The sequence below is a fragment of the Coregonus clupeaformis genome, chromosome 9, assembly GCF_020615455.1.
Source record: "Coregonus clupeaformis isolate EN_2021a chromosome 9, ASM2061545v1, whole genome shotgun sequence".
Taxonomy (NCBI): Eukaryota; Metazoa; Chordata; class Actinopteri; order Salmoniformes; family Salmonidae; genus Coregonus; species Coregonus clupeaformis.
In genome coordinates, this window is record NC_059200.1 from 1,794,820 (window position 1) to 1,809,407 (window position 14,588).

The 14,588-nt window shown below is 44.0% G+C and overlaps 1 protein-coding gene across 4 annotated transcripts in view; it reads left to right on the plus strand.

The window, feature by feature from the left end:
* LOC121573560 (clathrin heavy chain 1) overlaps positions 1–14,588 on the plus strand; it is a 75,493-nt gene that overhangs the window by 48,239 nt on the left and 12,666 nt on the right. For all 4 annotated transcript variants that reach the window (XM_041885643.2, XM_041885644.2, XM_041885646.2 and 1 more), the window contains 14 exons: positions 3,459–3,584; positions 3,805–3,947; positions 4,234–4,468; positions 4,714–4,836; positions 5,097–5,242; positions 5,523–5,706; positions 6,187–6,379; positions 6,602–6,759; positions 9,389–9,661; positions 9,924–10,241; positions 10,495–10,626; positions 10,794–10,904; positions 11,489–11,659; positions 12,066–12,287. In XM_041885643.2, coding sequence (XP_041741577.1) covers positions 3,459–3,584; positions 3,805–3,947; positions 4,234–4,468; positions 4,714–4,836; positions 5,097–5,242; positions 5,523–5,706; positions 6,187–6,379; positions 6,602–6,759; positions 9,389–9,661; positions 9,924–10,241; positions 10,495–10,626; positions 10,794–10,904; positions 11,489–11,659; positions 12,066–12,287 — 2,535 coding nt within the window. The remainder of the gene's footprint in view (positions 1–3,458; positions 3,585–3,804; positions 3,948–4,233; positions 4,469–4,713; positions 4,837–5,096; positions 5,243–5,522; positions 5,707–6,186; positions 6,380–6,601; positions 6,760–9,388; positions 9,662–9,923; positions 10,242–10,494; positions 10,627–10,793; positions 10,905–11,488; positions 11,660–12,065; positions 12,288–14,588) is intronic.

Here is a 14,588-nt window from a genome sequence, read left to right on the forward strand (position 1 = left end):
AGTCTAGCATTTGAAGACACAATCCTTATCTCATTTTACCCCCTAAAACAGCTCTTCACATCAATCACAGCCTGCCAGGTGTCACAGCCTACATTAGCCCAGTCAAGAATGCATTCTTTCTAAGTTAGTCATCCCATCAATTTAGGAGAATAATAAATCCCCAATACTATTTCTCAGAATGAGAACGAGTTGCCAATTGCTTATTGCACATTTATAAAACCGACTAGACAGCTAGCACATGGGTCTGTGGCTAAAATGCTGCTAGCTGTACCGCAATGCCACACGTGACTAACAATCATGTTCATTGATACACTAGTTTTAGTAGGGTCTCTGTTCTACATTTTGGGAGTTGAGACGTGAAAACAGTATCGTTAGAAAGGTTAAGGTCTCGTTTATTACAGTAAAACAATGTCTAAGGGTTTCGGTGTTCATATGACCGATTCTGTTGGACCAACCCTCGAATCCAAATAGTGAGGTTAAACTGCTTGTTGTCAGAGGAAGACGTTATCTTACAAATACAAATCTTCGTCTTTATTGTGAGTGGCAGGGGGAGGGGCTTGGCGTATGTGCGAGTGGGAAGGTGCACAGCGAGACAAGACCAAAAAGACAGAACGCTCATGAATATATAAAAACCTCTACGCTTGCGATACAGGCATTTGGAACATCGCGCTAAAACATACATTAGAATTGATCAAATTAATTTGATATATCGCCCAGCCCTACGCTGTACCCAAAAACCATACACCCACGATGGGGTGCACCACACTATAGTCTGTCTGTTCAAACAAGTCCAAAACCCGTAGTTTGATAGATAGCTGAGCTACTTGCTAGAAGGTGTTGTGTGAGTGTTCTTTAGTTTTGTATTTGACTGTGCATAGCTAGCTGCAATCTGAGCTGTAGTCAAATTAGGTTGTTATCCGTATGGAAAGTCTATCCAGCACAAGCATGGCTATATGTTCTACTGGTGGTGGATTTGAATTTGTTTACCTCTGTGGATAGATTAAGAAACTAAATGCACATACTGTATCAGTCTCCAAGGCTGTACAGGGGGAGCCAATGGACCTCAAAAGTAGTGCACTACATAGAGAATAGGGTGCTATTTGGGCAGCAGCCATTGTTTTCAACAACATGCTCTAGATGTCTTCAAATCCAGTCTTTATGGTTGCTGCCCCTAGGAGTATAAGTCTGAGAGTTTAACAATCCCATGGTACTATGTCTTGTTCAAAACAACTGGGAACTCTTAAATTTGGAAATCTCAGACTTCCAACTTCAGTGCATTCATTATAACTGGGAAATCTGGGGGCAGGGACGAGCTCCGGCTGGGAAAAATAGTTTTGACCGGTCATCCAACTCGGAATTCAAAGTCGGAAACTCAGGTGTCTTTCTAGAGCTCCGACTTTCCGATCTGAAGATCACTGACGTCATGAAGCACCATATATCCTGTAGTGTGTTGATGGCAGTCACCCAGTGATGACACACACACACTGTATGGAGAGTCTAGTCTGGCAGTGTGTGGCAGTACCTCAGTAGTACCTGCAGATGGAGACCTAGGTTTGTGTACATATGTGATTGATCCCTACAATAGGGTTTTCTTGTTTCTCTCCTTTTGTCTTTCTTTTCTTCTCTGTCCACTCAGTCGTAGTAAACAAAATGTTTTCAGTACTTAACCATCTTCTAACCTCTCAAAATGTGATGCCTCCCGTTTGTTGTTGTAGTTACGTATTTTTCATGATATTGTCTAATTTTCAAATCACTCGAGCAGGATCGTTTAAACTGGAAAATAACTTCCCAATTTCATTTTAAGTGATTCTAATATTTTATCATTGTACATTAGTGGTTGTATAAACCCAACAAGATTAGTCAAACTTCAAGCTCGGATTTTAACATTGAACCGCTTGCTATTTTTTTTGCTTTCTTAAAAACATCTATACATACAGGAACTAAAAACAAAAAACACTCAAAGCTTCAACACTAGCCATTACGATCATAAACTCAGCAAAAAAAGAAACGTCCTCTCACTGTCAACTGCGTTTACTTTCAGCAAACTTAACATGTGTAAATATTTATAAGATTCAACAACTGAGACATAAACTGAACAAGTTCCACAGACGTGACTAACATAAATTGAATAATGTGTCCCTGAACAAAGGGGGGGGGGTCAAAATCAAAAGTAACAGTCAGTATCTGGTGTGGCCACCAGCTGCATGGACTGCACCAGATTTGCCAGTTCTTGCTGTGAGATGTTACCCCACTCTTCCACCAAGGCACCTGCAAGTTCCCAGACATTTCTGGTGGAGAATGGCCCTAGCCCTCACCCTCCGATCCAACAGGTCCCAGACGTGCTCAATGGGATTGAGATCCGGGCTCTTCGCTGGCTATGGCAGAACACTGACATTCCTGTCTTGCAGGAAATCACGCACAGAACGAGCAGTATGGCTGGTGGCATTGTCATGCTGGAGGGTCATGTCAGGATGAGCCTGCAAGAAGGGTACCACATGAGGGAGGAGGATGTCTTCCCAATAACGCACAGCGTTGAGATTGCCTGCAATGACAACAAGCTCAGTCCGATGATGCTGTGACACACCGCCACAGACCATGACGGACCCTCCACCTCCAAATCGATCCCGCTCCAGAGTACAGGCCTCGGTGTAACGTGCATTCCTTTGACGATAAACGTGAATCCGACCATCACCCCTGGTGAGACAAAACCACGACTCGTCAGTGAAGAGCACTTTTTGCCAGTCCTGTCTGGTCCAGCGACGGTGGGTTTGTGCCCATAGGCGACGTTGTTGCCGGTGATGTCTGGTGAGGACCTGCCTTACAACAGGCCTACAAGCCCTCAGTCCAGCCTCTCTCAGCCTATTGCGGACAGTCTGAGCACTGATGGAGGGATTGTGCGTTCCTGGTGTAACTCGGGCAGTTGTTGTTGCCATCCTGTACTGCAGGTGTGATGTTCGGATGTACCGATCCTGTGCAGGTGTTGCTACACATGGTCTGCCACTGCGAGGATGATCAGCTGTCCGTCCTGTCTCCCTGTAGCGCTGTCTTAGGCATCTTTCTTTTGGTGTTTTTCAGAGTCAGTAGAAAGTCCTCTTTAGTGTCCTAAGTTTTCATAACTGTGACCGTCTGTAAGCTGTTAGTGTCTTAACGACCGTTCCACAGGTGCATGTTCATTAATTGTTTATGGTTAATTGAACAAGCATGGGAAACAGTGTTTAAACCCTTTACAATGAAGATCTGTGAAGTTATTTTGATTTTTACGAATTATCTTTGAAAGACAGGGTCCTGAAAAAGGGACGTTTATTTTTTTTGATGAGTGTATATAGCCTGTGAATTCTCTGTGGTTAAAGCGTGTCAGGTTTGGCTGTGATCATTGGTGGGCTGTGATCAGGTGCACCGTCTCATAACAATGATGTCAAACTAACCTTGGCCCCTCCCCCTGCTCTGTGATTGGACAGGAGGCCAAGCTGACCGACCAGCTTCCGCTCATCATCGTGTGTGACCGCTTCGACTTTGTCCACGACCTGGTCCTCTACCTGTACCGCAACAACCTGCAGAAATACATTGAGATCTACGTGCAGAAAGTAAGTCAAACACAAACTCACACACTAGCAAGCATCTACGAGACAATACTTGTCTACGTTTACAAAATCTACCAACTTTCAAACTTGATATTCTAAGTTTCTAACTACAGAAACTATATACATATTTAGTGTCATGTTCGCACAGACTCAAAAAACACCCCCACACTCAAAATGCAGTGTCCAGGAATGTGTGTACAGGATATTGACGTGTGTGTATTAGGTGAACCCCAGCCGTCTGCCGGTGGTGATAGGAGGGCTTCTGGACGTGGACTGTTCTGAGGACGTCATTAAGAGTCTGATCCTGGTGGTCAGAGGACAGTTCTCCACTGACGAACTGGTGGCCGAGGTGGAAAAGAGGAACAGGTACAACAACCCCATTCTCACCAGATGGCAAAAAATAACTACTAGTTAGAGGGGTGAAATATAGTTAAATGGCTTATTATTATTATTATTATTATTATTATAAATATAGTTGATAGTAGCTGGTGAATCAGCCCCAAGCCCCCAGCCTCTTCAAACACCAGGGTGTCAAGAACAACAGTGTCTTTACTATAACTTAGTCTTTAATATACTAGCTGTGCTATCTGCATCATTAGTAGTCAGCAGGCTCATCTCTCTCTCTCTTTCTCTCTCCCCTCCTTTTCCTCAGACTGAAGCTTCTCCTGCCCTGGCTGGAGGCCCGTATCCATGAGGGCTGTGAGGAGCCCGCTACCCACAATGCCCTGGCCAAGATCTACATCGACAGTAACAACAACCCTGAGCGCTTCCTGCGTGAGAACCCCTACTACGACAGCCGTGTGGTGGGCAAGTACTGCGAGAAGAGGGACCCCCACCTGGCCTGCGTGGCCTACGAGAGAGGACAGTGTGACCAGGAACTCATCAACGTCAGTGGCCTATTCTTCTTCTCCTCTTCCTCTTCTTATAGGAAATAGTTTCATATATCATTTTATTTTTTACAAAAAAGCACTGTGATAAATGTAAATTGAAATTCTCTACATTGTTATGCATGATTTTAACCGACATTCTTTGCTTAAAACAGCAATACTGGGAATAGCCTACATATTAGGTTATTTCAGAATGTGAGGTGAGAGCCTGGTGGAGTAACTGTGTTCTCTCTGTTTTCTCTCAGGTGTGCAATGAGAACTCCCTGTTCAAGAGTCTGTCTCGCTACCTGGTACGTCGCAGGGACCCGGACCTGTGGGCCAGCGTGCTGCTGGAGACCAACCCCTTCAGAAGACCACTCATCGACCAGGTGGGACCCCACCTTTCTGTTACCCCTGTGCCAGCTCTGAACCAGGGTTGAGGTTGATTTCATGTTCAATTTATGAATTGTAAATTGCCCTAAATTTTCTATGAGGATTTTTCAGTTAATTAATTGAATTTCAGTTCACTTCTTCAATTGACTCAATTGAGAGTGGAATTGAGCCGAACCCTACTGTAAACAATAAAGGAGTTTGAGGTTCATGCATCTCCTCATGACCCTGTCTAAATCTATTTTTCCCTCCCTGTCAGGTGGTGCAGACCGCCCTGTCTGAGACTCAGGACCCAGAGGAGGTGTCAGTCACAGTCAAGGCCTTCATGACTGCAGACCTGCCCAACGAACTCATTGAGCTGCTGGAGAAGATCGTACTGGATAACTCCGTCTTCAGTGAACACAGGTAACAGAGCTCTTAGCGCTCTGATACCTGTGCTCACTGTAGGCTGGGCTGTCCATTGTGTGTCTTCTCTCTCGTTCACTTCCGCCATCTTTGTTATACTTTTCCAAATCAATCAAATCCAACTTTATTTAAAGTACATTTTAAAATCGCAACACACTTTACTGTAAATGTAAACTTTACACATACAATTGCTGAACTTCACTACGGTGAATTCCGGGATGGTGCGTGATTATTTGGTGTTTTTGTGTGTCAATGCTGAGGATAGTTTGTGTTGATCCAGAAACCTGCAGAACCTGCTGATCCTGACAGCCATCAAGGCGGACCGTACCCGTGTGATGGAGTACATCAACCGCCTGGATAATTATGACGCTCCAGACATCGCCAACATCGCCATCAGCAACGAGCTCTTCGAGGAGGCATTCGCTATCTTCAAGAAGTTTGACGTCAACACTTCGGCCGTGCAGGTGAGAGATGAACCGTAACCCCCCACAAACGCCATGGAGTAATCATATCCAGTCCCTTCTCCTATCCAGTCCTAGCAGTGGTCATAAAGGAAGGGTGGGGTTGGGGGTATGGGATGGGATGGGAGGTTGGGGGTATGGGATGGGAGGTTGGGGGTATGGGATGGGAGGTTGGGGTGGAGGTCTGCTTCTTTTTTTGTTTACTTTTCCTGTTCATACTGAATTTATTATTACTTAAACTGTATGTATTTCAGTTTCTTTTTTGTTATTTTGAGTGGCAGCCTACAGGTACATGTAAATAGATCATGTACCTGTAACCCCGCCCCCCAACAAGAAATTACTAAACAAATAAAAACACGTGGTAAAAAAATCTCTAATAAAGGAAAGGTGGTGAGAAGAGAAGCTAGTCAACATGATTAACACACACCGTCTGACTTCCTGTCATGGTGTGATGTTGACTCCCCTGTTGTCTCTCCTCCCCAGGTTCTGATTGAACACATTGGGAACCTGGACCGGGCCTATGAGTTTGCCGAGCGTTGCAACGAGCCGGCCGTGTGGAGCCAGCTGGCCAAGGCTCAGCTGCAGAAGGGCCTGGTCAAGGAGGCCATCGACTCCTACATCAAGGCTGACGACCCCTCTGCCTACATGGAGGTGGTACAGGCCGCGGACCAGAGTGGTAAGGATTGTGGGGCAGACCATTGTTGAGATAGGGGGTGGCAGGGTGGGTATTAGAATGGGTAAAATCACCCAAAGTCAGTGAATACAGTCTGGGAAATGTCCAGCTGTTTTTGGTGACTTTCTGTAATCATCAGCGGCTCACTGACTGACCTCAGGATCCAAGGTACTGTAGCCTCCCAGCCTCTCTTAACTGACTAATGGTTGTTCTGGTGTGTGTTAGGTAACTGGGAGGACCTGGTGAAGTTCCTTCAGATGGCTCGTAAAAAGGCCCGTGAGTCCTATGTGGAGACAGAGCTCATCTTCGCCCTGGCCAAGACCAACCGTCTGGCTGAGCTGGAGGAGTTCATCAACGGACCCAACAACGCCCACATCCAACAGGTACTGTAGACCAAAATGAATACAACAGGTACTGTACCTAATAACCTGGCCACTGAGGGTATGTATTGACTAGATGACTGACGGGGGGGGAGTTCATACAATACTATGTGTTGTAAAAAAAAAAAGTATGTATTAGTGTCTAATGAAAAAAATACGTATTTATCTTCCAAAACCTAACCTGTAGCTGTTGAAATGTAAACATGTAGCTCACCTCTCTACACTACAAAGCAACACAGGGTGCGTTCGTAAATTCACTCTGCCATCTACTCCGATTTCAGAGCACTCTCATCTGAGTGTGCCATAGCGCAGAATAACTGATTAATTTATGAACGCTCAACACCCGTTGAATATGGCCGGTGTCTGTAAACGTCGGCAAAAAAGCGTAATTAAATTGTTGCCAGCAGTACAGTTACAGTCACCAACGCTCTGGATAACATGAAAACAGCCTAACCAGCTCTGCAAGGGCGAGTAAAATGATCTGAATGAGCTGTTCTCTCATTTGTGTCTGGAAGTAGCTAGCAAGCTAGCCAACGTTAGCCAGTTAGCTCGGGTGCTTGACTGCCGTTGAGGTCAGAACACTCGGATCAACCCTACTCCTTGGCCAGAGCGTCCACTGTGCGCTCTGAACGCTCCGAGAGCAAAACACTCTGAATTTACGAAACGCCCAGAGCGCACTCTGGCACTCCAGATTGAATTTACAAACGCACCCACAATGTCGATTGTATAATGTTAAGCTGGAGAAGTTAATCCATGATCCCATAATAATGTTTTCAATATTGCTGACCAATTTAAGATCAATCTGATGTAAAGTTACTCCCCCATGAAGCAAGTAAAAAGAAGTTGCAATAGACTCAATATCAATAAATGACTCTTAGTACAATAAACCTAAGAACTGATTCACTCATAGACTGTAAAAAACACTGGGTTCACTGGTGGCCTTTTTGTATACATTATGTCATGTAGGTACTAGGCTGGCTGCTAGCTTTAACTACATTCATTGTCAATGCACTATATTTGTTCAACAGTTGTGAAAGGACTATTAGAAAATCCATAACAGCAGTTCAATTGTACACATACAATACACAGACATTTGCTTACAAGCGTTGCTATGGTTACACAGTACCACAAGCTGTCAGGAGCAGTTGGTCTCTCAAAGTAGACCAAAAAGTACATTTTCTACACAAAACATTTTGGTACTTACATATGAAATGTCTTCCCACATCCCTTGAATTGGTGCTGGCTGCATCCATATGCCGCACATTGTGACGTTGTTGACAAGTTGGCCATTTTAATGTGGGGTGTATCATTTTTCCTTGATTTACTTCCATTAATCAAAGCCCCAAAAGGAGGAGTATGATAATCGTGGCTTCAAAGGCTCTTATTGGCCAAGACCTAGCATCACTTATCCAGGGTTTGTATACGTCATTGCATCCAACTGGTACTGTAGACCAAATTGCATACAACAGGTACTGTTACTATAGGCCAGACTGCATACAACAGGTACTGTTACTATAGGCCAGACTGCATACAACAGGTACTGTTACTATAGGCCAGACTGCATACAACAGGTACTGTTACTATTGGCCAGACTGCATACAACAGGTACTGTTACTATAGGCCAGACTGCATACAACAGGTACTGTTACTATTGGCCAGACTGCATACAACAGGTACTGTTACTATAGGCCAGACTGCATACAACAGGTACTGTTACTATAGGCCAGACTGCATACAACAGGTACTGTTACTGTAGACCAGACTGCATACAACAGGTACTGTTACTATAGGCCAGACTGCATACAACAGGTACTGTTACTATAGGCCAGACTGCATACAACAGGTACTGTTACTATAGGCCAGACTGCATACAACAGGTACTGTTACTATAGGCCAGACTGCATACAACAGGTACTGTTACTATTGGCCAGACTGCATACAACAGGTACTGTTACTATAGGCCAGACTGCATACAACAGGTACTGTTACTATAGGCCAGACTGCATACAACAGGTACTGTTACTGTAGACCAGACTGCATACAACAGGTACTGTTACTATAGGCCAGACTGCATACAACAGGTACTGTTACTATTGGCCAGACTGCATACAACAGGTACTGTTACTATAGGCCAGACTGCATACAACAGGTACTGTTACTATAGGCCAGACTGCATACAACAGGTACTGTTACTATAGGCCAGACTGCATACAACAGGTACTGTTACTATAGGCCAGACTGCATACAACAGGTACTGTTACTATAGGCCAGACTGCATACAACAGGTACTGTTACTATAGGCCAGACTGCATACAACAGGTACTGTTACTATAGGCCAGACTGCATACAACAGGTACTGTTACTATTGGCCAGACTGCATACAACAGGTACTGTTACTATAGGCCAGACTGCATACAACAGGTACTGTTACTGTAGGCCAGACTGATATATTAAACAGTACAGGTTGTTGTATTCAAAGTCAATGGGAAATATAAACGGCAGTGTGATTTTTCGCTCCTAGTTCACCAGGAAGTGTTTTCGAATCTTAACCAGGACATTATTTTCTGTTTTCCCAAACAACTCCTTATGTAAGATGTTGATTGACATTCATACGATTCTCCTCTCACCGAAGGTCGGCGACCGCTGTTACGATGAGAAAATGTACGATGCGGCCAAGTTACTGTACAACAACGTGTCCAACTTCGGCCGCCTGGCGTCCACCCTGGTTCATCTCGGGGAGTACCAGGCGGCGGTAGACGGGGCGCGCAAGGCCAACAGCACTAGGACCTGGAAGGAAGTGTGCTTCGCCTGCGTGGACGGAGAGGAGTTCCGGCTGGCCCAGATGTGTGGCCTCCACATCGTGGTGCATGCTGACGAACTGGAGGAACTCATCAACTACTACCAGGTAAGACTGATGCACACACACACACGACCCACTCGATCTCGATGCACCTTATCCTCCTTGCTGCTAGATGCTGTCAAGGTTATGTTTGTATTAAATTGGAGTTTTCAGTCTAGTCAACTTGAAAAGTTCTCATTTTGTCCACCTCTCTCCACACACTCTCTCTCTCTCCAATCACATTTGGTGCTTTAGAACCTCTTAATGCTTTACCTCTACAAACTCATGACCCCCTTTAACAAATCCCCCCCTCTCCCTGTATGTTCAGGACCGTGCTTACTTTGAGGAGCTGATCACCATGCTGGAGGCAGCCCTGGGGCTGGAGCGGGCTCACATGGGCATGTTCACCGAGCTGGCCATCCTCTACTCCAAATTCAAACCCCAGAAGATGAGGGAGCACCTGGAGCTCTTCTGGTCCAGAGTCAACATTCCAAAGGTTCTGCGGGCGGCAGAGCAGGCCCACTTGTGGGCGGAGCTGGTGTTCCTGTACGATAAGTACGAGGAGTTTGACAATGCCATAATCACCATGATGAACCACCCCACAGACGCCTGGAAGGAGGGCCAGTTCAAAGACATTATCACCAAGGTACCAGTCATTGCTGTATAGGATCTATAATGACAAAGCTCGACTTAATGTGATATTGTTCAGTGTTTCTTTAAAGTACATTGAAACATCTCAATACACTTACAATTATAAAACAATAAAGGACATCAACAATAGATGACAAACAATAATTTCAAAAGTAAAATGTTAAAATTGGACATACGCATTGGCTTCTCTTCACAATACTTTCATACATGACAATCTCCCCCTTACTCTCTTTCCTGTGACTGTGTAGGTGGCCAACGTGGAGCTGTATTACAAAGCCACTCAGTTCTATTTGGAGTTCAAGCCTTTGTTACTGAATGACCTGCTCATAGTGCTGTCCCCCAGACTGGACCACTCCCGTGCCGTCAACTTCTTCAGCAAGGTGAGACAAGCTCTCTTTCCCCCCTATCTGCCAACACAGGAAACTGAAGCATTGATACCTGTTATAGTAGTTATTCTAAGACTGTGAAGCTATGTATTTGTATCTACAGTGCACTCTGCTTATAGTGAATGCAGTTCTAGTAATCAACGGTGTGTGTGTGTGTCCAGGTGAAACAGCTGCCCCTGGTCAAGCCCTACCTGCGCTCAGTACAGAACCACAACAACAAGTCTATCAATGAAGCACTTAGCAACCTCTTCATCACAGAGGAGGACTATCAGGTTTGTGGTCAATGTTTTTGTTGGTTGTTACATTGTCATACAAGTAAGACATTAGACACATTTTCCATTGAATTATTTTTCATCCTCGACTAGGCTTAAAGGGATACTTCAGGATTTTGGCAATTAGGCCCTTTATCTACTTCCCCAGAGTCAGATGAACTCGTGGATACCATTTTTATGTCTCTTCGTGCAGGTTGAAGGAAGTTGCTAACTAACGTTAGCGCAATTGCTAACTAGTGTTAGCTCAATGACTAAGTCTAGGGTAACTGCTAGCATGCTAGTAGATGCCATAGACTTCCAGTTATTGTGCTAACGCTAGTTAATATTGGCTCGTAAAACTACCTCTTAACTTCCATCATAATGGATGCAGAGACATAAAAATGGTATCCATGAGTTCATCTGACTATGGGGAAGTAGATAAAGGGCTTTATTGCCAAAATAAGTATCCCTTTAATCTGGGTTTGGGATACTGGCCCTATATACAGTATGACATTTCTATTACCTTGTTTACATGAAAACAAAGTGTTTTTTTACCTCACTGAACAATGAAGTTACTCCTTTCTTCCCTCTCTCCATGGTCTCAGGCTCTGAGGACGTCTATAGATGCCTATGACAACTTTGACAACATCTCGCTGGCCCAGCGCTTGGAGAAACATGAGCTGATCGAGTTCAGGAGAATCGCTGCGTACCTCTTCAAGGGTAACAACCGCTGGAAACAGAGTGTGGAGCTCTGCAAGAAGGACAAACTCTACAAGGTAACTCATTCATTCCCTTCTCCTTACCAAGGCGTGTTTCTCCTTGGACTGCCATTCACTGGGGAAAGTGCCATTATATTGTCATTGAACGTAATTTTTTAGGAGAGAGAGGTGGATAATGGGAAGTGTAGTATTTTGCCATTTTTTCTGGTAAGGTTATTAGTGTGTAAGCGTAGGGTTCGGGGTTAAGATGATTGTTGGTGTACTTTGTTGCAAATCAGATAAATTCCCTATGGGATATTAAAGTATTCCATAGGTGGAAGAAGTCCTATACTTTCTAGGCATTACTAGATTGCACCACACCTGCCACTTTGTCTTGGTATCTACCTTCCCCTCTAACACATCAAGCATCACGTCACCCCTCCTGATCTTGAACCTCCTCCTCATAGTTCCCATCTTCCTCCAGGATGCCATGCAGTACGCGTCAGAGTCCAAGGACACGGAGCTGGCTGAGGAGCTGCTGGGCTGGTTCCTGATGGAGGACAAGAAGGAGTGCTTTGCCGCCTGCCTTTTCACCTGCTACGACCTGCTGAGGCCAGATGTGGTGTTAGAGACAGCCTGGAAGCACAACATCATGGACTTCTCCATGCCCTACTTCATCCAGGTCATGAGAGAGTACCTCTCCAAGGTGGGTGGCTGTCTGGACTTGGCTAGGTGGAGTGTTGAGTGGGCCAAGGGCTGTGTTCATTAGGGCACGCAACGGAAAATGTCAGTTTTCTTCCATTTGGTGGCTAATGAACACGGCCCAGGTCTGCTTTCAGAGGTAGTAGGGTGAACCTTCCCCTAGTCATTGATCTAGGGTCAGTTTGGAATGTCTTACCCCAAATGGTTAAAGCGGCAATCAGCAGTTGAAACAATAACAAATGAAGTCCCCGCCCCTGTTTTGCTAAAAAGCTGAGGGATGGGACTGGAGAAATGTAAGCACTCTAAAATTCATAGACTGAGCTATGGGTGCAAGGACTGACCATCCGTGATATCAAAATTATAGTTTTACCCATATTTTTAGGCTATATATTTACATTTACTTTGTTTACAAACATTGGAGTAAAACAAGCTGATAGTGTTCTGATGGGGTACGACAGTTGAACTAAGCACATGAAGCATTTTAAGTTATTCCTCACAAATCAATTGGTACACATCGTTAATTTATAAGTCCAAAAAAGGATGTAGCAACTGCTGATTGCCCCTTTAAGGTTAGGATTGAGTGAAAGTAAGCTGATCCTAAATAGCATTGGCCACTTTTACCCAAAGCCTTTCCAAACACACTGTGCAGTGATCTTCTGTTACACAGTCAACTGCTTTTAGCAGTTAGTCACGTTTGAAAAGCCACTTAGCTAGTCAGTAGCACAATACCTTATTTTTAAATAGCAAGTTCAGTTGCTACCAGAGATTCTTCAATGATTCCAATAGAACTCAGTCCAGCAGAGTCTAGACTTTGCAGCACGTGTGTTGTAATAGAAATATAATTACTGGAATCAGTAGAATATTCTATTTAGAATACAATCATTATATTTCAATGTGTGGCGTGCCAGTAATCCTTGTAGACTCTATAGGAAGACTTACTTTTGTTTGTTTCTATCGACTTACCTTTTATTTTTAGTGCCTTGTCTCTTCTGTATGTCTGAGTTTGATAAAGCTAAACAAACCTCTCTGCACCGATGCCTTATACTCATGTCATTAGTTTGAATTTTCCCACTTTTGTTAACCATTTTGCTGCTGTTTTGTTAACCCTTTCCATATAAGACAGTAATTGCTCTGTTTAATGCTCTGGCAAAAAATAAACTGCATCATCCGAAATACATAAAAAAATAATTTAAGTACAGTTCAAGTGTCTTGTTGATGCATTGTTTCAAGGTGGTGTCCCCTCTGCTTTGAAATGATCTTTAGTTCCTCTCTCTAGAGTCCAATTGTTTGTTTTCTTGTCATTGATATTAAGTGGCAAGTAAGTGGAGCTCGTCATTGGATGCTGCATGTGGGACTGCTGTGACTGAGCATGAGTCAGCATACCTTAACCACACACACACACACACACACACCCCCCACTAGGGCTGTCCCTGACCAAAAACAATCTTGGTCGACCGAGAGTCGTCCTGTTTAAACTTATTTTTCCATATATAGACAGACACCCTATGTGTTTGTTTGAATAAAATCAACTACATATGCACTGAGCTTGTCTGATGCTATAAGCACACTGTTTGATTAAATAATTAAAACACACAAATTACTCCTTGAAAACACCCGATGGTTACACTGTCAAAGTGTAAACAACACTAAATAAATAAGTGTACCAGAGATAAACCGCAATTCATGTCTGAATTGTAATAAAGGCTTTATATATATATATATATATATATATACACACACACAGTGAGGGGAAAAAAGCATTTGATCCCCTGCTGATTTTGTACGTTTGCCCACTGACAAAGACATGATCAGTCTATAATTTTAATGGTATTTTTATTTGAACAGTGAGAGACAGAATAACAACAAAAAAATCCAGAAAAACGCATGTCAAAAATGTTATAAATTGATTTGCATTTTAATGAGGGAAATAAGTATTTGACCCTTCTGCAAAACATGAATTAGTACTTGGTGGCAAAACCCTTGTTGGCAATCAGAGGTCAGACGTTTCTTGTAGTTGGCCACCAGGTTTGCACACATCTCAGGATGGATTTTGTTCCACTCCTCTTTGCAGATCTTCTCCAAGTGATTAAGGTTTCGAGGCTGACGTTTGGCAACTCGAACCTTCAGCTCCCTCCACAGATTTTCTATGGGATTAAGGTCTGTAGACTGGCTAGGCCACTCCAGGACCTTAATGTGCTTCTTCTTGAGCCACTCCTTTGTTGCCTTGGCCGTGTGTTTTGGGTCATTGTCATGCTGGAATACCCATCCACGACCCATTTTCAATGCCCTGGCTGAGGGAAGGAGG